At 38.3% G+C, this 26,559-nt stretch overlaps 1 protein-coding gene across 2 annotated transcripts; it reads right to left on the bottom strand.

Annotated features, from left to right (window-relative positions):
* Positions 1-1,406: 1,406 nt before the first annotated feature.
* LOC144655988 (E3 ubiquitin-protein ligase NEDD4-like) lies at positions 1,407-26,385 on the bottom strand. Of its 2 annotated transcripts, none has more exons than XM_078516194.1 (28): positions 26,213-26,385; positions 25,996-26,072; positions 24,116-24,200; positions 23,618-23,656; positions 23,149-23,202; positions 20,208-20,258; positions 20,072-20,127; positions 19,773-19,877; positions 18,794-18,962; positions 18,334-18,414; positions 17,391-17,464; positions 16,598-16,721; positions 16,186-16,290; positions 13,479-13,586; positions 12,453-12,507; positions 11,934-11,992; positions 11,631-11,696; positions 10,421-10,584; positions 9,525-9,593; positions 8,920-9,041; positions 7,553-7,623; positions 7,147-7,242; positions 6,599-6,672; positions 6,058-6,118; positions 5,222-5,281; positions 4,554-4,661; positions 3,661-3,830; positions 1,407-2,822 (listed from the first exon to the last, which is right to left on the bottom strand). In XM_078516194.1, exons 1-28 carry the CDS (start codon positions 26,264-26,266, stop codon positions 2,720-2,722), a joined length of 2,460 nt encoding a protein of 819 aa, XP_078372320.1. In that variant the 5' UTR covers positions 26,267-26,385; the 3' UTR covers positions 1,407-2,719. The 2 variants fall into 2 exon arrangements, with proteins under 2 accessions (XP_078372320.1, XP_078372331.1); XM_078516205.1 differs by having other exon boundaries at positions 18,794-18,972; positions 19,789-19,877; positions 26,213-26,382.
* Positions 26,386-26,559: the final 174 nt, after the last annotated feature.

Raw genomic sequence — 26,559 nt, 5'->3', positions numbered from 1 at the left:
CGTCACTCCTGAAACTGGAGAGACTGAGTACCACTTTCGGCGCTAAGGTGTCTGGGATTCTTTATGAAGGTCGTAGCATGAAGTATGACAGGCCACTGATTTCCAAAGGCAACAATGCGGCCAATCAGAGCTCGCGTTGGTTACCCACCCGGAAGATTCCAGACAGATTAGTTCCGCAAGTAGCGCTTACCCTCCTGGAAGTACTTGAATAGGTGAATCGCAAATGCAATAGAGTGAAGCCAAGGTATATTACCGTTTTATTTCTTTCTTATTCAAAACTGTTAATCTCTTGGTTAAAAAAACATGTTCAACCTAATTAAGCTTAAGCTATTATTTAAAGTTATTAATGAACACTTTGTATTGTCACGATTTTATAGTTTCTATTTCACAACAGCTTCAGGAGTCCATTACCCGGAGCGTGCAACTTCCTTATATTTGAGCAACGGCGTTTTCACAAGTATAGTTAATTTTAGCCAAGCCTACCCCGCGAAAATTATTGTTTCCAATGAAGTCAGCTACTGCTTTGCGAAAAATACTGAAACTATCGCTCTAAATGCTACCAGAGCACTCCAAAGAAGATTCCTCGCGTGTGTCATGTCAACTTCTAATATGAACGAGTTACTGTAGTTACGTATTAACAGTCTCTTTACGAAATCGGTTGTGAATGGCTATCCGAAACCAATTAGCGGGAAAATCATATTTAAAAATAACTTTACTTGTGAAAACGCCGTTTCACAGACGAAGTATGGAAGTTGCTCGCTCCTGACGGTGGTCAGTCGGTCATGCCAGAACTGTCACAGGTTAAAGAGATAGAGGGTCTGTCACGCTATAAAAGAGGCGATGTCACGTTGTCTCAAGTCTTTTTTGCAACTTGCATATTAAAGGGACTGTGTCGCGGATTTGAGCGGAATTTAGCATGGGACATGACCATCAGATTCGGTGAAATATTAAAATAACCTCGTAAAACAGTGAAGGAACATTCCAATAACACAGCAAATACAAAAGAAGGTACGGATGGCCAAAGCGACGGAGATTGAAAACTGTTCAGCCCAACAATATTTCAAAAACCCATATCGCAATCAGTTTCAGAGTTAAACTTTTGTGCGTGTAACTTTACCTTATAACGTCCGGGAGACGTGGTTGCAATGAAGCTATGGTTTTGATCCATCGAAGAAATTTCTTTGCAAAAATTAAGTTTCACAGCAAGTATTTCGCAATACTTGATAAAATACACTTAACTCAGCCGTGACACATTCCCTTTAAATATCTCAAAATGGAAAGATATAGGCAGAACAACATCAAAGAAATACATTAAAGACATAAAACCATTAGGAAATATGGTCGCTTACTATTCGAAAAGACCTACAAGTAAAGGATGAAGATAAACTTGAAACAGTCAGGTTCAATTCTAGCAAATATTTCAACTATATTTTAGCTAAAATTATCCAATATTCTTACACCTTACCCAGTGTTAATGTACTTGTTTATTTTCATTTTTCCGATGGATCAAGGAGAGTGGCAAGCTACCCCCTCCCCTTCCCGGTTAGATTTTTTTCTATTGAATTTTTGATAATAAAAGTCTTGGATGCGCCCTGTTTTTCCCGCGTTTTGTACCGGTTCCACAGACAACAACGGCTCACTCGATTTAACCCGTGCCTGACACTTACAAAGACGGTGAAGAGCCTATTCATTCTCTGCGGCTAACACAAATTTTAAAAAAAAATCAACCCTTATTTGAGGTCGTATTTATACTTCGTGCCCACGCAAAAGTGGCATTCGACTTCCTCTGCCTGAATTGGATGATCTACCCCGTCACGTGATTTCACTTTGAATTGTGATTGGTTTGCTAAGCTATTTACGGGCAGTGCATGTTGACAAAAATGTCATTTGTACTTCGTCTTAATCTTTTTCAATTGCAAATGTCCTTGTTTATTGTCAGTATATGATTATTTCTTTGGTATTTTACTACATAAGAAAATTATTATTTTGAGGTTTTCTTCAATAGGCCTTATTCACGCTAGCCATGTTTTTTTTCGCGTGATTTAAGCACGTGATTTCTGAGGGGGGGGGGGGGGGAGGGGCGATAAGCATGCTTTGGTTTCAGTATTGTGGTAAAAATATTCTAAGTTTTGTGCAATGTCGGCGCTTTCATAAAAAGAAAACGGCTTGCGTAGTTAACAAGACAAGTTAACTTTTTCAAACTAACCCTAATAATGAAATCATTTTTTCATAGCTAGGCTCTCCAATGCGATTTTGGAGCAGATAGTTCACTATTTCGACGAGCCGATTTTCCCATAAACGGCATCATTTCAGTGTTTGCCCCCTGACAGACTTTGTGGCTAATTTGTACTATAATATGAAAAAGTAATATTATACATCCAAAACATTACTTAAAATATCATGACTTCGTTCCTTTAACTCTGTGATCTGTGATTAACTTTCGTTTAAGTTTTACTACACCATTTGAAAAACCATTCTATAACTTAATTACACCATTACAAATCTTGATAATGTTTCCCCAGACGTTTGTTTGAAAGCCAAGACCTAACACGTCTTTGCGGGATCGAACGGGAGTTCGTTCACCAGAGAGGGAAATAATCTTCGGTGAATTCGTTTACTGTGAGAGAAAATTTAAGCTTTTGTAATTTCCATCGAGACTGAAGATCTTCTGTTTCATTTGATTAAATGTAGCACTTTAAGTTCAAGGTATGCAATTGTGTTAGTCCACTCCTTCAAATCCTTGGGTATTTTCAATAGCCAATCGCAGCTTCTCTCGTAATTCGTAGTACGTTCTGTAGCGAGGAAGGTCGATCCTGTTGAAGCTGAAAAGCAAACGCGTGAGATGAGAGAAGAACTGAGAGAACTCTTGAAAACATTATTACCCCAGTTAAGTTTAGCCTTACAGACCCCAGCTCGTCTTTCTTTTCTTGTTTCTTTTAAGAATTTTGAGGTTTATCACCGACATTCGTTATAATACACACACTCGGACAAAGTGCCATTTTGTACTTGTTTCTGTTGGTGTTCTTTTCTTGACTTGTGTGCACGGACTAAAGGGCTTATTATCGTAATGAGTCTCTCTCGCGCCCGGGACGTTAATTTATTTTTGGTAGCTCAAGATAGGGCGCCTATTTAGTACGCTACACGTATTTTTCTTCAGTGTTTTCTTAAATTTAAACACATATCATGCTTTGAGCTTGCAGTTACAGGACGCGTGTCACATATGACCCAAGTAAATGGTCCAGCCATCCACGAGTCTCTCGTAGGTTAGTTGGTTAGAGCGCCCAACCGGTCAATCTAGGAGGCCATGGGTTCGATTCCCCTCGGGGATTCGGAAATTTTCTTTGTCCCATGCTGGCGTAACATTTAAGCCTGCGAATACAGCCGCCTCTCATTCGCTCCCGCTACTACGTGCGAAACGCGAATGAGAGGCGGCTGTATTCGCAGGCTAATCATCTTTATACCTGTCCAGAATTTGATTAACTCTTGAAAAACACATCCTTCTCGGTTCAATACTAAACTAAACTTGGCACTGTAAGCGCTGATATGAGAAGTGGGTCAAATACAGCCTGCGAGTAGACTTTCTTCTTTGGAGTTTCGCACGAGCTTGACCGCCAAATGAACGCAAACGCTAATAGGAAGGCACAAAACACGTCAACTTACCAAGTGTGAGCCCTTGGTAGGGAATGAGGTGTACCCCAAGGTTCAATGGTGAATTTCTGCGGCCCATTGCTGCCGTACAACTCGGAAAATCCGTTCATCGGGACACGTGACGTCCCAGTGACGAACTGCAAGAGCCTTGCACGAGTCTCCAGGTCAAATGACGTCACAGCCTGAAAGGGGAGCGAGATAGTCAATTTAGTCATTAATATAGTCATTACTATTTTAAAAGAAGGGAAAAAAAAAAACAGAAAAATTAAAGGTAACCACCATTTTACCAAGTAACAGCGTTGCGATGGATTTTCGCTTTGAAATGTTCTTTGTTTACTTTTGGCCTTTTGAGTTTTGACTACTTAAATTTGTTTTTCATAATATTGTAGCTTTAAGGCTTGCACTGGTGTGCAAAACGGATGAAGAAAAACAGGCCTTGTTTCCGTAGTTTTGTCTTTAGGTATGATTCAAGAAACAAGCTCGAATTCATAGGCGCCATTGGCCCCGTTTTGATTTTACTATTTCTCTACAAAAGTGGTCAGGTGCGGACCAATTTTTTGAGGGGTCCGTACCCAATTTTCTCTGTAGTGTAAACGCGCCTTTCTCCTCTATCAAACCGCGACTATACCAAGAGTAAATAACAGAAAAAAAAAAACTACTGAAGGTTAGTGGTTACTTTTTTGAAACAAAGGGTGGTCTCGACATGCCGCATGTGCAGAAGGATAAAAAGCGCAACTCTGAACTCGTGCTGCAACAACTCCTTTTTATCAACTACGACTAAAAATACTGCCTTCTTCTTTGGAGTATTAGTATGAGCCTTGTAAATAGTTTCTTTAACTTAAAACGAAGATTGTGGACAGCACACTTCTCTTTTTTTTACGTTAACGAGTGTTGTTTGTACTTACCTTCCAAAACCAGACAATCACGTTATGTTTATCACTGTACTCCCCTCGGTAATTCGTGTTTCTACGCCAGTCATTGATGTCAATCTCTCCCAGACCACACATGAGGAGCTAAAATGAGAAATAGATATAATACATTACAAGGTAGATAATTTATCAGGTGCATTTTCAAAAATAAACAATAGAAAAGAAAACACGACTCTGGTGAATAGCACTTCGTATCTCACATTGCCTCGTAAGAATACCCAGGTAGCCAAAAACAGGCTTGTGGTCTTGTTTAACCCTTTGTTAAACCGGCATTGGACGTTTTAAATATTCTCCCGATAGTTCCTAGAGATTTTACCCATTCAGGACTGTATCCAGTAAATATCCCAACAGATTTCTTTCAAGTTAGACCAGTGTAACTTCAACAACAAGGCGCACTGTTTTGTTGTTGTTGATGTCGTTGTTGATGTTGTTTGTTTTTTTTGATTGTTTGTTCGTTTTTTTTTCATAACGCGCATAAAGGCAAAGCTCTCCATAGCTCGCTATCTCAAGCCCTCTCTACGCCAACTGTTTTTGTTTAAAGTGGAATGCCATATTAGCAATCTCATTTTACGCTTTATGCACTCGGCCTGATTTATCGGCTTACTAAATGTATGTTTTTGAACTGGAAAAAAAGGTTTTCTCACCTCCAGTTCCCTTTCATCAAATATTTGTATCAAGTTGTGAGGTATGAGCTCCCCAAAGCCCTGGAATGAACGAAAATATAAAGTAAGACAGGATGACAAGGCAGATCAATTCTATACACACAGCTGAAGGACGTAAATTGCCCGAACAGAAACGAACATGAAAATACATGCACAGCGTACTTCTAAATAAATTGAAAGGCTAAAAAGATACTGTCTGCATACACAGAAAATAAAACGTTGCCAAAAAAGTTGCTTTAAAGTCCATTCCAGAATGGCCATTTATTTTCTTTACGTCAATAAAAAGTTTACACAAAGATATGTTATTCACCAAAATTTCAGCCTCCAACGTGCGCTATAACCCTACGAAATCTTTCTCAAAACTTGACAACTGGACGCCGCCATCTTAGAGCTGGTAATGTATGCATGACGTCAAAGAGCTCAGCCTGAAGTCTGGCGGGAAAATTTTAATAGTCGAAACTCCTTGTTTTTTGTATTTCTTGGAGCTTTGTTTGAGCAAAATGGAGCTGCACAAACAGGCATTTTGACAAACAAAAGCCACAACGAAGAAACAAGGAGTTTCGAGTATTAAAATTTTCCCGCCAAACTTCAGGCTGAGCTCTTTGACGTCACGCATACATTGCCAGCTCCAAGATGGCGGCGTTCAGTTGTCGAGTTTTGAGAAAGATTTCGTAGGGTTATAGCGCACGTTGGAGGCTGAATTTTTTGTGAATAACATATCTTTGTATGAACGTTTTATTGGCGTAAAGAAAACAAATCGCCATTCTGGAGTGAACTTCTCCTTTAACTTAGCATTTTGAAAAAGGGCAAAGACCTACCTCCATGAATTTCTTCATCTGATCCTCGACGCAGCTCACAAATCTCCACTTAATTACAAGACTGAAAACAAAAAAGACAAATGATATAGCGCTTACAGCGATTTTGTGAGGCAAATATATGCGGTGTTAAATAACAAAACAACGAAACAACAGACAATGTTTTATTGTGCTATGTTGAGTAAAGGAAAGTAGAAGAACCTTTTATTATTATTATTATTATTGTTTTTAATGAAACAGTGGTTAGGCTGGAAGAAAGAAGATTTGAAAAGGACTTTTGTTGGTGACCGACATTTCAACAACCTAGGCAGAAATCATCTTTCAGATGACCCGCGACACTGAAAATGACTTCTGCTTTAGTCGAGGAAACGTCAGTCACCAACATCAGTTCTCGCCAGAACTACCGTCATCCAAAGGATCTTACTATGTGAATCACTGATACTCCCGGGTTCAAACCTTTTACAATAAATGGAATAGGCTTGTGAGGTCTTATGTGATCATAGATTCATCGAAGGAACGATTCTTCATTAAGGTGATTACTTACTTAATGTACTCTCTCTTGTTCGCGTTGGTGACTTTGATTTCTGATCCCCCAGGTTTAAGATCTTTTACTTTTACCTACAAAAGACAGATATGTTTCACAACCACTACATTAGCCTAACTTACATCAATTTAGGTCAATATTTAAGGCTATTGCAATCCTATATTAGGACGAGACACACGACTCCTCGATGCCGCCGCTTTATTCCGGTTTCTGTAGCATTAAGCCACAAGAAGTATTGGACTTCCCCTCCCCCCCCCCCCCAAGTGATGGTAGTCAATCACAAGTTAACACTTAGCACTTATTCAGGTTTCGTCCGATTTGGGCGGCACTGTGGACCTCAAACCTAAAACCTCAACTCTCGATCCGCAATACGCCAGAACGCCTTCCACAACCAATCCATTTGCCAAACCACAAAACACTTGATCCCAATAAGAGCCATAAATTCAATTCAAAACAATAATCTGATGCGCTGTTACCTATATTACTTTAAAACACGGATTAATCGAGATCAGTTCATTCATATTGTTTAACAACGAAGTGTGTTTTACCTGTCCAAATAACTCTTCATCGACGCTGAAAGTCAAGTCCAAATCTTCTGGATCATTTTCCAGAATCCAGTTTAAACTGTTGTAGTATTCTGAATCCTGAAATATAAACGCGAAAACTAAAACAGAGTTCAACGCCTATCCAATAAAACTGCCATAGAAAATGCCAAACAAAGAAAGAAGACCACGATACAGTTTATCTGAGTGGTGCCACTTTCGAGAGACTGTGTCTGTTCGGAATATACATGTACATGTAGAAGCTGGGTACCCAGAAAAGATCTCCTTTTTTGCGTTTATTCGGCCAGTCTTAAGAGGTATAATTTTATATCTTACAATGACTGTTCTTTCCACTGGAAGGTTTGGCCAACATTGATACCGTGCGAGCGCGGTGGAAACATTGAAAACTTACCACACTCTCCATGTCTATCAGCGTGATGGGTTTACCCAACATCATTTTGTAGAATGGACGAATGAAAAAGGCTGTGAAAAAAATCAGACATGTTTAGTTGCACGGTAATCTAAAAATAGCGCTGAAACAGAAACAAAACAAAACAAAACAATAATGATAACTTAAGAACCAGCCGGAGGAAACAGACTTCCCCTCTGCATACTCGATTCTCAACCCCAAAATTCCATACTAATAACGTAGCTTTACAGAGATCTTACATTGTCTCTGATTGGTTATTACCGTATTTTCTCAATTAAACGCCCCCGGCGTTTATTTCAAACTTGGCTCCGTGGATCCGGCGTTTATTTGAATGGTGCAGTTTATTGGAGCAAAATGTTTATTAAACAAGGGTTTTAAATCATTATATGTGACATGAACGTAATTTGCCATCATACCTAAACCATATTACACCTCAAATAAATGCCCGGAAAGCTTTCTTACAATTCTGGCTCGGAGACCCGGCGTTTATTCGGGGCCCGGCGTTTAATCGAGAAAATACGGTACTTGCGCGAGAAAATTCAAAGTCCAGCAACAACTAATCAGAGACACTGTATGAATCTTTGTAGATCTACGTCATCATGGAGTGTTGTGACCGAATTTCAGACGTCTTTGGAGTGGGAAAGAATTAAGAAAGCGAAGGGAGGGAGCCTGTTTACTGAAACTACCAGGCAAAGAGCTGAAGACAGAATCCAGCAGGAAGTCGAGTAATAATTATTTAAGTTGGAAAAAAATCGAGTATACCTGAATAAATCCTATTTCGTTATTTCATACCCTTAATTAAGGGAAAGATGTAATTATTCTTGATAACACTAACACCAATTTCGTATCAGAGTATGAGAAAATGAATTTCAAAGTTCGCGAGCAACAAGCAAAAAATCACGTGTAGCCATTTTGTAAATTCGTCTTTTAAACGATTCAGTGGAATTCAGTGGAACTTCGAAATTTGTTTTCAATGTTTGGTGTTGTAAGAATTTTTTTTTTTTGATAAGATATTTGAAGCAGTAACACAAAAGTTTGCACGAAAGTGTAAATAATTTTGGTACAACAATTTCTTATCAGAATCTGAGAAAATAAAAATCAAAGTTCACGAGCTATAGGCAAAAACACACGTCTTTTAAACGATTCATTTGAATTTAGTGGAACTTCGAAATTTGTTTTCAATGTTTGGTATTTTAGAAAAGATTTCTTTTGATAAGATATTTGAACCAGTAACACAAAAGCTTGCATTGGGGGAGCAATAAGGTGAAAATAATTTTGGTACATAATTTTGTCCAGTAACTACTCGAAGTCTTGGTGGATTCCATCTTAATCAGAGTATAACGTGTTACCATCTAGTAGTTTCCCATGGTACACAGCCATTCCAGCTAGCCGACCAATGAACTTGAAGTAGGACAGATGTTCTTCATTGCATAAACCAGAGTTTGGGTTAATCTGCAGCGTGTAGTTATCGCTAGAAAGTAAAGCACAGAATGTGTTATGGGGCAGGCACCTGTGACATTTTGACTCGATGTATGGTACACAGTCCTATTCATTTGTTACCACTTTTTGTACAACGGTGCATCACAAAGGATAATCTGCGATCAGAGTGATAAGTAGGGAGGGAGGGAATGGTCTCAGGTTACACAAAGGATGGCGTAACACCACCTTATACATTCAAGATCAGTTTTGATAGGGGACTACTTAACACAAAGATTGTGAATTAGATGTTACACAGAGAGCGAGTTTCCAGTGGCAGTTATTACTTTAGCCAATCGTAGAAAACAACGCAATGATCCAATTAGAACTCAAATAATAATAACAAAAGAATGCAACCCGCGTGCCACGTATGCGAAAACAAGCAACGATTGATTGGTTAAAAAAGAAACGCTGATCTGTTGCAGTTCACGAGATGCTGAAGGGGAGAAAGAGCTAATCTTGAGAATTGTTTGCTTACCTTGCCGAGTATTCAAACAGACCATAATAAGGATTGAACACTTCCTTGGACAGCAAATAGAACCATTCTCTGTTTAAATGAATAGCACAAGGAAACAAGTCACTAAATGCTAACCGTTTTTTTCCCCTAGAGCACACAAAAAGCTTGTGCCAATCTGTAGTTACGCGAGGAAGCACAAAAACCTAAAATTTCGGTTTTAAAACGAACACGAGTGGAGGTTATTCAACTGCCATGATGACTGTATCTACTGTGCATGTTGTTAGCTAAGAATACAATTCAGGCATCTAACTATTATTATCAGCAATATATATGCAATCCTGAATAAAAGAGAGCAACAAACTGTACAAGTTTGATTTCCACTGTCGCGTCAATAGACCATATTCGTATTCTCGGTATTGGACTGGAACTAGCTTGCAATGGAGGCTAATGCGGGAGAATATCATTAAAAACAGCTTCATGTCATTTGCATTTGAAAAGATTACCCGCATTAGCCTTCATTGCAAGCTAGATCCAGTCCAATACCGAGATTAAGAATAAGGCCTATTCACGTGCGCCAAACAACAACGAGATAATAATAATAATAACGCACGCTAAAATTACGCGTCAGAGAAAAGGTCCTTTAGAAACAATTTTCTTTCTGATGACACGAGCTTGTTCTGACTTCTATTATGATTACTATGTAAAGGCATGGTGGCTTAAGGGTTAGCTGACCGAAATCACGATCCAGAGGTCTGGGATCGAGCTAATTCATTGTCCTTGGACATTACTCAGTCTTGTCTCCACTGTTCAAGACCGCAAAATCAACAACGACCGGAACAAAAACACCAGACTGGGATCTGGAGTCCGACAAAACACTAAATTTAAGATCAGCATCACCAGGAACTCGTTGTACATACCTCTGAAGTCCGCCATAGTCCAAGCCAGTCTCTGAATCAAAAACAATCCAGAGCCTTGTTTTGAGAAGTTCAGTATTGCTGACAGTAACAAAAACACCTCGATACGAATCCAACAGAAGGTTATTTCTTCTGACGTGAATTTCATATTTATTAGGAACATTGGTCTGAAAGACGAAGAAATGGGTTTCAAACGTTAAACTCATACACCACTATTGTTTTTCCGCCTTCCCAAAGTCACTACATTGTATACATGTAAGTCTGCTATAGCCTGGTTCTCATATAATCGCCCTGATCGTTTCTATCGCCTATGTCACTTCAAAAAGTTTTCTTGCGATCGGGGCGATTATATGAGAACATTACACAGACGATCGCTAACGTCTGCGGCGATTGGGGCGATCACGATCGCTTGGATCGCCCGCGTTCTATCCTTCTAGCTTCTCTTTCCCTTCTTTACCGTAAAACTACAATAACTGAGAAGTTAGAAGGCCATGAGTTTTGCCCTTTCATTGAAGACTGCCATTGTGTTGGATCTAGACTAAAATGACTGTTTTTCGTAGGGCTTCGCTCATACCAGGCAATCGGGACGATCATAAGAGGACCCCCGATCCCTTCCAATCGCTTCGATCGCCTACGAGTCGTCTCAGAATTTGCAAACGATCGAAGCGATCATATGAGAACCAGGCTTATAAGTCAAGCCAAATAAGAACGTGTAAAATACCTTATTATAGGAAATGAACGCTTGTGTTAATTAAGGTATTTGAAATTAACGCGACTTAAATTAACGCGAATTGAAGGAAAAAGTACTTCTTAAAAAAGGAAATTAACGCGACAGAGGGGGTAACATTTCAAAATGAAGGAAATTAACGCGACGTACACAACAGGAACAAGTTTATTTCAACACTTGTAGGCGTATAATTTTAAACGAAAACAATTTTCATGGTACGTTTTCCACTTTGCGCGTTCTTCGCAGTATGAATGATAGTGGCAGATAAAATAATGCTTTTTCCTTGGAATTAAGAACGTCTGGACTGTAACGAGAAATTGGGGCCAAAATAATGGAAATTAACGTCATAGAAATTAACGCTCCACTTAATTAACGGTGCGGAAATTAACGTTAACAAAAATTAACGCGACTTAAATTAACGCGAATGTTTGAAATTCGCGTTAATTTCCTATAATAAGGTACACACAAACATGACCCATTACTTACTGGTCTCTTCAGCTTAGACCTAAAGTAATCACACTTTCTCTTGAAGTCTCGAGAATAAGGCACGGCCTGGTAAAAAAAGGAAAACAACATTATACTATTTAGAGATGACATATAATATACCTCCAGTTTACAATCACAATTCTATAAGTACGCTGTATGCAAAGTCTGTTCAACCCATGCTCGAGAAACTTTTCAGATATTTTTAAATTAAATTTGTTAAATATGCAGTTGTGTAATAAATTTACTAAAAAATATTATATTTGCGTCATATTTATCATGATGATTTTTGTCTTCTGTTCTTACCTGGGATGGTTTGTTGTTGATCTGAATTCGAGGGTCTTCCCATTGAGTTGACTTCGTGTCTAAAAAAATGATCAGAGACGATGTTAGCACATGCAATCAACAAGTTATCAAACACTGAAAGAACACAACGGTACAATCGCAAAACGAAGTTGAGCCACGCAGGACTAGTATAAGACAGGCTGAAAAGTAGAAACTCAACCCTGGAGTACAATTAATTGCAGTGTAGGAAATAACCCATGATTTTTCTTTTAAACATTGGCTCTACAAAATGAGGCAAAGAAGAAAATTGTTTGAACTCGGTCAATTTAGATCGATCACTGTTGACCTAACGACTGATCTCCGAAGCCAGATGGGGAGCTACGGTCCGTGTTTTCACAGGATTTCTCGTTCTCCCAAACTTCTACTTGTGTTTTTATACCTTGATCAGTAGAAACAAGAAGAATACTCATTTTTCTAAAATAAATTCAAATGTACTTGTTATACTTTCCACATTTTACGGGAACTCCGTACAGTACTTACCGTGATCAATATAAAAGACACGACCATCTTGATGTACTCGTTCCTCCCAGCCATCCTGCCAGAATTAACAAGCAAATCAAAATTGATGTAATGAATATGAAATGATTCATATATGAACTGCGGATGGATATGAAAGTGATAAATGATCATCGCAGTGAATTTCCAATTTAAGCAATTGGAATAAAGAAGCCTGAAAAAATTCAGGGCTTCAACGGGATTCGAACCCGTCACCTCCGCGATACCGGTGCTCTGCTCTGCTTCAACGGGATTCGAACCCGTCACCTCCGCGATACCGGTGAGATGCTCTGGTAGAGCATCGCACCGGTATCGCGGAGGTCACGGGTTCGAATCCCGTTGAAGCCCTGAATTTTTTTTTTCAGGCTTCTTTATTCCAATTGCTTAAATTGGAAATTCACTGCGATGATCATTTATCACTTTCAATTCAAAATTGTTAGACAAACTGTACGTTGTACGTTATGTTGTATAATTCCAGAAACCAGGGTTCTGACAATATTATTGTCCATTACTTCTGTGTTGTGTTCTTGAATGTGGCATTTTACTCTCACAATGCCTATCTCTCCACCCAGGGGGTGCCAGAATTATGTTGGAAAAACAAGAACAAATGCTAATCTACTAATCTTTAACAAATCAAAAAATGAATACCAAAAGTCAATCTAGATTTCGAGAAAATTAGGCTTTTTTGAAAACAAAAGGAAACAACAATCGTTGCTATGGTAACCTTTGTGACTAAGTGACCCGTAAAAAATTTAACTTAACATAATGATCAAATATGACTTAAAAGTCATATTTGATCATTATGGTGTATTTGGCAAAAATCGAACATTGCCTTCCTAGATAATTTTCATTTTCAAAACGACCACCCTAGGGCTAAAAAAACTACATCGAGCCTCCTTAAAACAGATGGGCACACGTGTAAATCGTCGTGTCGTAAGCTTGTCGCATGCGAGAAAGTCGTACCTTGTAAATCTGTCCTTAAATACACAATACAATTTGGACAAGACTTACAGGTAAAGGTCCAAGGTCACGGCCTAGTGCTGCTGATCTGCTAATTTCTGGTGACATTGAAGGTCCTCCTCCACTTGCACTTGCATGGTGATGTAGTCGAGGATCACGCTTAAATGTAAGAACATTAAACTGTTAGGCAAATCTGTCAGGAAAATACAGCATCATAAACATGAAGCCGGGGAAAAAGTATAATTTGGGTCAGTGGAGTAAAATCACTCCACTGACCCAAATTATACTTTTTCCCTGGCTTCATGTTTATGATGACACCCTCCGAGATCTGCATAATTCTTCATATCATACGAAAGCCGAATTCAATAATTGTTTTATTATTCATTTAAAATATTTCCAGAGCTCCAAATGCAGAAAATGAATTTAATATGGTTTTCACAGAACGCAAAGTACACAAATACACAACGTTCGCTTTAAAATTTGATTTGAACTTCACAACTCGGTTACCTAGATTAAAATTCCCTGTTATTTATAATGTCGGTATTCAGCAGTTGCTTAAAGTGTCTAGTGAAGCCAATTCTGATGACACAAAGCGATGTTTTCAAGTAGAGGTTTCCATCGTTCTTGCTAACTTCGACGTAGAATTTTCGTGAAACTGCGCCCAAGTCATCCACTGTGGCTTAAAAAATCGTTTGACTCGCCTTCGTTGCTTTTTTTCCCGTTGTCTTCTAATAATTTGGTGATTTTCTGCTCGTCGAACTGCACAAATCTCGCCATTTTCCCAGTCGTTGTGCATCAGAGCAGTTGCCGTGTAACGTGGGAACGAGGTTGCGATCGGTTAATGCCGTGGGAACAAGGTTGTGATCGGTTAATTTTTGATATTGGACAATTGAAGTCATTTAAATAACGTCAATCGTCGTATAATAGGACCTTCTTCCAAATTTGAAAAGCGCTAGCCGGTTGGCTGGATTTAACCGGGGATTGAAAGCCAGTCAGAAACGGAGAAATATTTTGAATGAATAATAATTAAAATTATTTTTGGGATTTACTGCAGCGACCTATACGGGGACAAAGTAACATCTTAACACCCATTAAGAAAATTGTTCAATAGCTAGATATTTTTCCCCAGCAGCTCACGCTCTTATTGGCTAATTAGACCTCGCATGACATCTAACAATAAAAAAACTGCTTCCCGCCAAAAGTCTCTGAGTGGGAAACATTGCAAAATCTGTGACGTCAGAGGGTAACATTGCAATGTAGCCCGAATGTTGATCAACGAACGCCATTTTTCTAAGCCTTCGTCATGCTTTATAACAAACCACTTACGGACTGTTCCCTCGGGAAACCAGTTAGTTTTGTTTCCCTCGAGGTTCCCTGAGATTATCGGGAAACAAAATTAACTATTTCCCAAAGGAGTTCACAGTCATTAACCAACCAAGCCCACCCAAGCAAATTCTTCACAAATTTACCAATATGGCTAGGTTATTATGTGTAACTTGGGTGATGAGTTCTTTATGGAACTCACGTTATCTGAGGGTAGCATATTGACCTCGTGCTATATTATTACGGCATGGGTTATTTGGGTGGTGAGTTCCTTATGGAACTCATGTTATCTAAGGGCAGCATATTAACCTCGTGCTATATTATTGTGTCTAACTTGGGTGGTGAGTTCCTTATGGAACTCATGTTATCTGAGGGCAGCATATTAACCTCATGCTATATTATTGTGTCTTACTTGGGTGGTGAGTTTCTAATGGAACTCATGTTATCTGAAGGCAGCATAATCACCTCGTGGAAAATTACTACATTGTATGTCTTACTTGGGTGATGAGTTCCTTATGTAACCCACGTTATCTAATCTTCATTGTAGAACTCATGTTATCTGAGGGCAGCATATTAACCTTGAGCTATATTATTTTGTCCTACTTGGGTGGTGAGTTCCTTGTGGAACTCATGTTATCTAAGGGCAGCATATTCACGTCGTGGTGGATTACAATGTTTTTCTTGGGACAGCATCATTGACCTTGTGCCAGATGTTTATGTCTCACTTGGCTGGTGAGTTCCTTATGGAACTCACGTTATCTTACTTGTAGAACTCATGTTATCTGAGGGCAGCATATTGACCTCGTGCTAGATTATTATGTTTTACTTGGGCGGAGAACACTATTGGTCACAAATCTGTTGCTTTCGTAGCACGCAGCTGGTGTAAATCCACAATTTGTGGAAAATCTGTTGTTAACATACAAGGTTTTGATTCGCCATTTTGCACAAATTGATTCAGGTGGCCTTGGTAAAAGTACTGGTAGTTGCACTGTAAGCGTGACAGGTAACAACACTAAATGTAACAATCGTAATTTGTGCACAAAAAATCTGCCTCTCTCGATTGTAAAAATTGATAGACCCAGCAAAACACAAAAAATACTTGAATTCGCCCAATTAAACTTTTGCTATACAGTGCAGTGTATGCTATACAGTGCAGTGTATGCCGCCTTTGCAATGACATCTACAAATGGTTAGATATTCTAGTCTTCTCAGATAAAGACGATAAACCGTAGGCCCCGTCTTCTGCATCTTCTGTGTCACGGTCAGCAGGAGAGGTAAAAGAACCCACACATTTATCGTATAGAGTAGGGCATGGAGTTCCCGGTGTTGTGGTCTGGTCTTTGCCCGTTGTACTGTGCATACTGTTGAAATGCTTGGAAATATTACAAGGTTTTTAGTGATGTACATGTACCATACAACTAATTTCTGCACTCACCCAAGTTGTTTTCCTAGTGTTGTGATCAATATAAAAAATTCTTCCATTTGGTGCTCTCTGCATGCCCCAGCCAGGGGGCAGTAACTCTTCTGAAGGTAGGTTTGACTACAAATAAGAAAACAAAAACAAAAACAAAATCTTGGTGCTACAAATTTACGAGCTTCATATTGTTTCGTGCTACGTGTACCCAAAATTACAGTTGAACCACCAGCAAGTAACTACAGGGGCGGATCTAGGAGAAGGGTGCAGGGGGTGTTTGAGCAAGACCACTTTGCAAATTTTAACACTTTTCACAAAAAGCAGAAAAATCCCTGTGACAGTACTGAGTAGTGTCCCTTTATAAGACAAACGTTTTACGTTTGTTAGGCTTTAATACCCCCAGACATTGTCATTTTCGCACAATAGAAGTTACCTGGCTCGTCCCAGTGTTTTGGGATGCTGGTTCAGTATCATCAACACTGAGGTGCCGCCGTATTCTAAAATTTCTTTCTCGCCTGGCGTCATTTTGTTGCACTTCACGTTGATGGGTTGATTCACTAGGAAATAAAGAGTTTTGGATAAAAATCTGTCAAACTTTCAACTTTTAAGTGAAGTCTTCTAAGTACTTCTCAAACTCATTAATAACACAAAGGAAAACTTAACTGTGAAGGAGGTTTCGATAACCAGTCTTTTTTAGCATAGAGTTTTACGATTTTATTTCTCTGTTCACTCCATAGTTTTTGTATTGATTGAGAAGATACATCAAACACTCGAGACAGTGTTTCATTGGGCTATCCAAACACCTCAAATGTCATCAAAAATACTTCGCTGCATGTGCATCAAATATTTTTTAATAACTCTCCTCTTGGTAAGAAGATAAAAAGTGTTCTCTGGTAAAAAATTTAAAATTATTAGCTTTCGACAGCCAGACTGCTGTCTTCGACGGATAAAAATGAAGAGAACGCTTTTTATCTTCTTACAATGAATCCTGGTATCGGATCTTCAATATTTTTATTTCTCCTCTTGGTGTTTGGATATCCCGATAAAAGACTGTCTCTCATGTTTGGCATATTACTTGAAAAACATTGTAAATAGATAATATTACATTGAAAAATTTGAATTCACTCAGTAGTTATGAAGTTGTTAAATACATTAATTTTGTGTTGTAACAATCATTGAAATTTTTTTAATTAAAGTCAACATATTGATCAATCACACAAACTTACCTTCTACCCGTAGGTCGAACCCAGGAAGTTGTTCTGGTCGCATGATCAATAAAAAATGTTCTACCATTAGCATCCTGCAAGAAAATAAACTCAGATTAGTAAAATGATTCACTTTATTAATTACCTGCAAAGAAGTTCAGTCATACATGTACATAGCCTTAACCGTCCAATGGAATTAATTTTTCAGTTCTCTATACAAAAAAAAAAAAAAAATTCCAGGTTTTCGGAATTCGGAATATTTTATGGCAAAGCAAAAGGATAGATTGACTTCTTTAATTACTTATTTTTCTTAATATAATTACTGGAAGGACACAATACCTAAGAAAATGAGGGTTTAATTTTAAGTCACCAAGGATAAAATTTTAGTCTCATTGGCGACCAGTGAGTCGCAATTTCGAGCCCTGTTGGCTGCCTTATAGTCTGATATGAAATGTTTACTATAACACTAACATTGACTTTGATTTCAGTTGGCTGATCAAAACATCATATTTTCTATTTCTTCGATGAAAAGTAGCCAACAAGTGTGGTCAAAGTGCTGGCTGCTATTTTGAACCCTGTCCATTTCTGAGCACGCATGACAAAGGAAAGGTAAAGGTTAGGCAAAGGGTAAAGGTCAAGTCTTCATATGAGCCAAGTGGCCCATCACGCCAGAGCTTATCTTGGTTTCCGTAGCGTGCGATTAGGAGCATTTCTACTCCACCCTTGGATGGAATGCGAGTCCATCGCAGAGTTACCCCACAGCATTTAATTCACCAGTACCCATTTATAAACCTCGGTGAAGAGAGGCACTGTGAGAGTAAAGTGTCTTGTCCAAGAACACAAGGCAGTGACCCCAGCCACCCGACCGCCGCTAGAGTACAGCTCGCTAACCATTAGGCCACCATGCTTCCCACAATTGTGCACAACATCATGCATAATAAAGGAAAATAAGTTACTAACTAACCTGTCGTTCTTCCCAGTTTTGAGGGAGGGGCTCCTGTGGTCTTGAGGAAGGATAACTTGGTTCTTCCACATCTGGAAGTGACTAATAAAGAAGACATAAAAATGTTGTGTGCTTTTTCCAACATACTTGTATGTGTACAAATAAAATTACCTTCAGAATGAAGAAAACATGATTCAGAATGCTGGCTTTTTTGGGAACTAATGACAACCACTATTTTTTTAAAAAAAAACATCTGTGCATGGGGTTTAAAGCCACCCTAAATTTTCGAACAAATAATTTAAGGTGGCTCTGTACCCCATATAGACCATAACCAGACCATAATCTCTAAACCAAGGTTTACGTTCTAAGTGGGCTTTGTTGCATATCACAATTTACTGTGTGAATGTAGTTTGTATTGTGGCTGTATGCATCATTTTATTGTAAAAAATTGTTTTGAAAAATACAGAAAAATATTACTAACCTGGACTAGCTCTGGTAATGAAGATAGTGCGGGGCCATCAGGTAAGGGTGGAGCACTGGGCCTAGGAATATCAACTCGGGCGGTGGCAGGTCCTGAGGTGAATGTACTCTGAGGAGGTGGGTAGTGGTTTTCAACCACTGTCAGGTTAGCGTCTGTGGTACTAGCTTCTCTGGTTGTTTCTGTAAACAAAAGAGACCTCATAAGACTTTGCTAAGAATGCAACCTGACAGCTGTCTCACAGGTAGTCCAAGCTCGAACTGTGAGCTTAGGCTACCTGTGGCTATCCTTGAGGGTAATAAAGATGAATTACTACCCCACACTTTCATTGGACATGTTGTATTCCAACAATTTGGCCATCAGATTAAACGCAAAGTATCTCTTTTCCTACAACAAAAAGACCTAGTGACGATTTTAAGCCTACGGTCCCATTCTTGATATTCAGAGGTTGAATAACACCGGTCAGGTAAATCACTATCCAGTGAACAAGTGCTAAAAAAACTGGGGAGTAATTTATCTGGTAACTTTGAACAACCTGCACAAGACCTCTTTAGGGGCACCTAACAGACCGTTTCTGATCAGTGAATATCTGCTCAGAAGACCTGTAATCACCTACGATCTAGATTAAAGAGTGAAAACTGGAGTTTTCTTTATAGCTCAATCTATTGTGACATGGGGAAAATAATGCCTGTTGTTTTCAGCTATGTTAATTATTTGAGAAGGCAACAGCGGCACATAAATTTGGGTAACAATATTTCGTTGCCAGTAAAATTTTCTGAAGTTTGAAAGTTCAGCTAGCATAACCTAAAATAAAGCTTAAGATCACACAATAAGGACATTAATTTATAACTTAAACACGGTGATACGACACCCACTGTAGAATTTTCTCATTGGGTGCCCCGACCAAGAATCAGTCATGTCAACCACCAAATCGCTTGTCAACTTCCAACACTAAAATGACTTTAAAATAAATGTAGGCTACATGATTGTATATTTACCTGGAGTGTCTGGCTGAGGCGCTAACCTGTCCTCTGATGGAAGAAATGACAACTGAAGCTGTAAATGACCTTTCACTCTTGATTTACTGCTGCAGGAGTTAAAAGAATATTCATTTGGAAATAATGTTTTCATTAATAAATACACAGTATGACAGACATATACACGTTTGTTAAGTACATGTACTTGTATTACTAAGTAAAGTAAAATAATGTAAGTTATAAATTTGTTTTTTGTTTACTTTTATTATTATTATTGTAACGCAATTCAGCAAACTGAACTTACCTTCTTGGTTTCATGCGATAATTTGCTGGTAATATAGTGGTATTTGGACCCTCCGTCTAAAAGATAAAAAATAGATTGAAAAACTTGTGTTTTGCAACTAGTCACAAGTACATGTAAATTTAACAGTAATACTTACTGGTAAATTAACCAAAGGTAGTTCCACTTCACCAAGAAAGTCATCTCTTGTCTGAAAGAAAACAAAACAGTCAGATTGAAATGAAATTTAGATGATGTATATCAGTTAGAACTCTGAGGTAACTGTAAACTGTATGCACCCTTGCAATTAATTTTTGTCTGGTTTCGTTGCAGCTAGCCTGCGAATACAGCCGCCTCTCATTCGCGTCCCGCAACGAAGAGCGAAACACGAAGAGAGACGTCTGCGATTCATGGCCAGAAATTCCATACTGATGACGTAAATCTGTCCAGAATCCGGACAGGAGCTCTGATTGGTCAGCTAGTTAATTTACATAATGTATGCGAAATATAACACTTCATTACACAAACGGTAAAAAATCGGATGTTATGGCGGACTAAAAGTTGACCAGGGGAAGGATCGTGAAACTGCACCGAAGCTATACCTTAGAATTTCTATAATATCTAAAATTTAAATGTAATTTAGAAACAAAAAGAAACTGCTTTATAACAAGATGAATGACCTTAAAGATGTACAGAAAGGACGCGCCACAGCGGCCGTTAAAAATAGATCAATTTTGTCACCTAACTTTTATTGTTGACATAAAGGCAGCCGGCAAAACAAACAAGCAACAAAAATCTGAAATACAGATAACCTGAACGACCTGAACCATCCACAACCAAAGAATAAATGCTACAGAAAAACAGAATTTTAATTTGACAAATAGCGGGGAAAGAAGAAACTAACTCAGAAGAATTGTTATGATCGTTGCGGTATCGGTATTTACGGCCCAAAACCTCCGAGAGTTGCGCTCAAGTTCCAAAACAATGTCATCTAGTGATTTTGTAGCTTATTTTTCCAAATTTTACTAATGTGCAACTCGTTTAGGGATTTCTAATTTTCGCGATGAAGTTGTCCGGTGTAAATGACCCCTAAATGTGTCCTTGACTTCCTTGAAAGTATTTGTGATCAAGCAAGTAATGTGCGGCTGAAAACAAAAAATATAATTATGCAAGACCAACTGCGTGTGGTGTGGGAAATCTAATTAGTGGTTAACGTCATCAGTATAGAATTTCTGGCCGTGAATCGCAGACATCTCTCTTCGTGTTTCGCTCTTCGTTGCGGGATGCGAATGAGAGGCGGCTGTATTCGCAGGCTACGTTGCAGCTGGGTTAATTGTGATGTTCATTAGCACCCACTCATACCCTGGTTACATTTAGAGACGACTCAATCGATCTGCTTAACACATTGACTCCGGAACCGGCCTAAACCGGCCGTAAAGGATCGGGGCATTTGTCTCGCTTGTGACATAATAACCTTTCACCCAGAAAGGCGACATATATAGGTATGCTTAAATTGTGAACCAGAACAAGACCTTTCCAACCATACCTAAACCAGCATGATTAGATTGATGGAGCTTGAAATATGCACCAAAACGCTTCAAAATTTTAGTGAAAAACTCAGAGGAAAATTTCCCCTTTCCACCCTTTGCTTGTCCATGGTAAGTAGTTCTTGCCTCGTTTGCGCTTTCGCTGAACTTTTTCTACTAGAAAGAAGCCTGGCAGAAGGCCAAACACTGCAGCAAAAAGAAAGGAAGAAGAGAAAAAGGAAAAGCAAAAAACAAAAAAATTGAAAAGCCTTAAGTGGTAGGATGGTTCATGGTCCAAAAACTATTTCAGATCTAAACTTTGATTTGTGCGCATGCACGAGCTAAAAAGTAGTCAAACGTGGTTCTGGTGAAAAACAAGGATGCATTTTTCGTTTCAAGGGCCGTTTTGAGTGATTGTGAGCTATTTTAGCTTATAATAGACCTTAAAAGGTAAAAAAATCTAAAAAATGTATAAAATTATATATTTTTTTGGAAATTCTCCAGGAGTCAATAGGTTAAGCACGTGACCAAATTTTTCCCAAGATGAGCACTTTGGTCATAAAGGTGGCGACTATCCATTGGCAATCCAAGCTAGAAACAATAAAAAAGAACAATAGAGAGGAATAGAGAGAGGCTAGGGGCTCATTAGAGAGGTGCCTTGCATGTACTGTATTTTCTTGATTAAACGCCGGGCCCCGAATAAACGCCGGGTCTCCAAGTTGTATTTGAAAATAAACCCCTTAAACAATTTTTAAAGGTTTAATATGATTTAAAAACAATGTCTTTTATAAAGCTGCCAAAAACAATGAATAAAAATCATTTCTTAGAAACATAGGGCTTGAAAAAACTCCTGAATTCAAATAAACGCCGGCCCTATCGGGCCAAGTTTGAAATAAACGCCAGGGACGATTAATCAAGAAAATACGGTACATGTATTTCAAATCATATTTCAGTTAGGGTAGATATAAATTTAAAAATCTGAAATAAAGTGGACTTTATTTTTAATTAGATGGTTTAAGCGCAGCTTCTTAAACTCATTTAATAATCATAACCATGAAGGAGGTTTGGATACACGGTCTTACATGTAATTAGCAGAGATATTTATGATTTTATTTCTCTGTTTACTCCATATTTTTGTCTCGATTGAGAAGATATTATCAAACACTGTCCAGAGAGTGTGTGTCATCAGCTATCCAAACACCTTGAATTTCATCAAAAAAAAACTCCACTGCGCATCAAATTTTCAACTCTCTTCTCGGTGTTTGGATATCCCGATGAAACACTTTCTCTTATGTTTGATATAATTATTACTTCAAAAGTTACAAATTGACAAAAGTTATACATGTATTTATATACAGTAATTGTACATGTAAGTTATGAATACCTTAAAGTTTTTAAAAAGCGTTAAGTTTCCATGTTAAAGATTTATCATCTTGGGAGTGGGGGTAGGGTTTATTAATAAAAATAATATTTAACTTCAAGACAGAGGGCTTATTTGATGGGGGGAGAGGGGGAGGGGCGTTAATAGAGAATTTTTGGTACTGTGTGTTATTAACTAACAACTCTGTAACTTACAACTCTGTTTTCATCAAATACTTCAAACAGGAGTCTGTTGTCTGCAGGGTTCACCTTAAAAGATAAAAAAGGGATTCAGTGGGAGCAAAAAATATTTTATTAATATCACGTGTTAAGTGAAAACCATAAGATAATTATACATACAAAAGAATTTATATGTTTAAGTGAAGTGGCAACTTGGATAAAGTGAAAGTAAATGAAGAAGCGTTCTCAAGTTGAAATCTCGGAAAAAAGATTTTCCGAGTACCCCCAACGGGAATCAAACCCATGGCCTTCCAGATTACCGGTTGGACGCTCTAACCACTGAGCTATGGGAGACTCGTGGTGAGCAAGGTCATATACTAGGTTCATATACTGGCAGTATATGGGCCGTATGGTTTGAGGCTTCCCTAAAGCTTCCACCATCTTTGTACTGTAATTCTGCAGTTTTTGTATCTGTTATGCAAAGAAACTCTGGATTTGAGCTTACCCGAAAGAAAAATCCTTGGTTCCAGTTAGGATGCAAGGTCTTAAGAGAAAATGAAAAAAAAAATGTTAGAATTCAATATATAAGTGGTATAATCAAGCCTGTTTTGAGGTAGCAACAACCCTCCTAGTTAATTTTCTTCCTTAGTGGCCATTTGGCCACCGACTGCTCATATTTGGTCGCCAGTGAAAAATTTTAGTCACTAAAAAAAAACCCCCCTCACCAATTAAGCCCACGCTTTCAACCCTTCTTCTCAATTTTAGTCGCCAGGCTGGCGACTTCGGTTCCAACTTATTCCCCAGCTCCAAAATTTTAGTCGCCATGGCGACTAAAATGGTCTTAACTTGGAGAATTGAGCAATCTGGCAAATAAACTACAGCTGACAACTTTAGACTTTATTAGCCTCACAAAAGAAATTAAGACTCGGAGACAACATACATACATACATGTGTATTAAAACTGTACCGGATTATTGGAAAAAGAAATGGCCACAAACCTTACCTTTTTGATAGTTTCAGTACAAACAGAGTCAATTTCTCCAAACTCCCTGTCTCCCCTGAACAATTTTATTCTACAGTAAGGATCACTGAGAAAGTAAAACAAGGACAAGAAAAGAGATGATTAAATACACAGCTGCTAAAAAGAAAAGTACATATGCATGTAGCAAGGATATCAGTAATTATAGTAATGGATAGAGTGAAGTACAATTCAGTAATATTTGGACCCAGTGGAGTCCAATTTGGCCTGTAATCATACATGATTTACAAATTTGGACGACTGCAAAGCAGGAGTCCGATTTGTTGATCATGAGTATGATTACTGACTGAGTTGGACGACACAAGTCCTTTTTACCAGTTACCAGTAATCAAAACTATGACAAAATCAGAGAAACAAAATAACCTTATGTAAAATGTAAAAATTTACTCAACAAAATCCCACAACAAAAGCGCGCGAAAATGATGCATATTGTCCAAAATTGCACATAGGCATGATGCCTACGGTGTCCTATTACACTGTCCAATTACAAGCATTACGCAAAGGTTTTTTTCGATCAGTTTTATAAACAGTAGGAAATCAGCAAGAAGGAACCAATCTTAGTGCATAATTGACACATAAATTATGAGATAGATCTGTATCCAATTACAGGTATCCAATTTGAAGTTGTTCAAATTGGATACCTGTAATTGGACACCCACACGATCTTGCGGCAATTATGTGACATATAGGCATGTGCAGAGCCAATCACGATTGAGAATTTTGTTATAGATACAATTAAAATAATATTTTAACAATATTTCACCCAATTACTCCCTGAAACACTTCACTCACTCCAATTACCAAACTTGAAAAATGATACTGAATTCTCGAATTTGATGTGTGACATAATAAAATGTCATCATTTTACTGGTCAGGATATATAGGCCATTTCCGAATTACTCTTTTCCTCCATTTTCAGAACTACACCTACGTGTTAAACCATTAATGTGAAAATGAGTTTTACCTACAGATCCATTTTCACGCAAATCAAACTCATTTTCATTTGTATGAATGGGTTCGCACATAGAATTGTTTTGAAACAGAGGGAAAGGTTAACTCGGAAATGGCCTATTACTGCGCCTAAATGACCCATGATCAAAATTCTCAGCCAATGGCTAGTTTCTATAAAGCTATCAATCATTTTTAGTGGAACTCTCAGGAAACAGAAGTTCATTCGAAAAGTTTCAAAAGGTCATGCCGTGTTACAATTGGTAGATTTCAGTGTGTTTTATTTGTTTCTTTTCCAGGGTTTGTTGATTGCTGTTGTAATTGATGGCAAAAAAAGGCAACGATTTATAGTTAGGTTTTGAACTTCAGGGTACATGTGTTATCAGAAGGTGCAGTATAAGCAAAATTAAAAAAAAATAATAGTAATATCGTACTTAAAATAGTCTCAGGAATAGTAAATATAATATTGAAGCATTATTGAGCTGGCGAGGCAGTTAGTACTTGTAGTAATTTAGAAGCCTTTTTTATTTTACTCTACAATATAGCATTTAATTATTTCACATGGTCTGTCATTCATCTATTAGCTTATCTACAATTAATAATATTCATGTCAATTTTGGGCGTACAATGTAAGTTTATGTTGTTATCATGCAACCGAAGAACTCATCGTCAATTGTCTTAAATTGTACGTTCAATTAAAGCTTGTAACAGTGAAAATTACAAACAGTCACACCACTTTAGAAGGTATATTATTTCTGTCAAATGTCAATCATAGAATCAAACGAACTACAATCCGGCTACAAATTATGCGTTGTAAAAATCACTCAAATAATTTGCCCAAACGCATACAAACAAATAAAAAGATAGACGGAATATATACTTTAGTTATGTCGTACCTAAGGCCAAAAATGTCCTTCTTGGCTAAATCAACACCTTCCAGAACAACTACCCGTACAATTTTGATATTTGGATTCTGCAATAAACAAACAGACTGGCATGTTACACACGCGAATCGAATCGGCGTTCCGGATTCAAGCAATAACACATTCGACAAGCGAAGAACAAGACATCAAACCACCTCTGCAAGGCGCTACGATGAACTAAAATACTCACCCGTGAAGGCTTTAGACCATGAACGACGGAAGGGCCTCTCGGAGGCAAATCCATGGACTCTACAAATCAAAAATACAATACTACACTTGAGTGGGAATGACGGCCATTTTATCACCTTCGTATTGTAGTTCCAGTCCTCGCGCGGTATGTTAATCGCAAGCGAACGAATCAAAGGAAAGAGCGGAGGCGGACGGCTTATTCGTAATTTTACGAATCCTATTCCTACGTGATTATCCGGTTTCCTTTATGGTATACTACGTTAAGGCCGATTTACACGGTACGATTTTGTCGCATGCGACATGCTTACGACAGGCCTACGACACGAATTGTGTCGTGTAAATCAAACC

Source organism: Oculina patagonica, chromosome 1 (genome assembly GCF_052425735.1).
Source record: "Oculina patagonica isolate OP01 chromosome 1, crgOcupat, whole genome shotgun sequence".
NCBI lineage: Eukaryota > Metazoa > Cnidaria > Anthozoa > Scleractinia > Oculinidae > Oculina > Oculina patagonica.
Note: the sequence above shows the minus strand (reverse complement) of the source record. Positions and strands in the feature narration are given on the sequence as shown.

What these genes read in the sequence shown, in the direction of transcription:
- LOC144655988 (XM_078516194.1), bottom strand. Translation starts at nt 26,266, where the DNA reads ATGGATTTGCCTCCGAGAGGCCCTTCCGTCGTTCATGGTCTAAAGCCT. An exon ending in ACCAAGGATTTTTCTTTCGG is followed by an intron (nt 23,203 to 23,617) that starts GTAAGCTCAAAT and finishes TTATCTTTTAAG; the next exon opens with GTGAACCCTGCAGACAACAG. An exon ending in TATTTGATGAAAACAGAGTT is followed by an intron (nt 20,259 to 23,148) that starts GTAAGTTACAGA and finishes GTTTTCTTTCAG; the next exon opens with ACAAGAGATGACTTTCTTGG.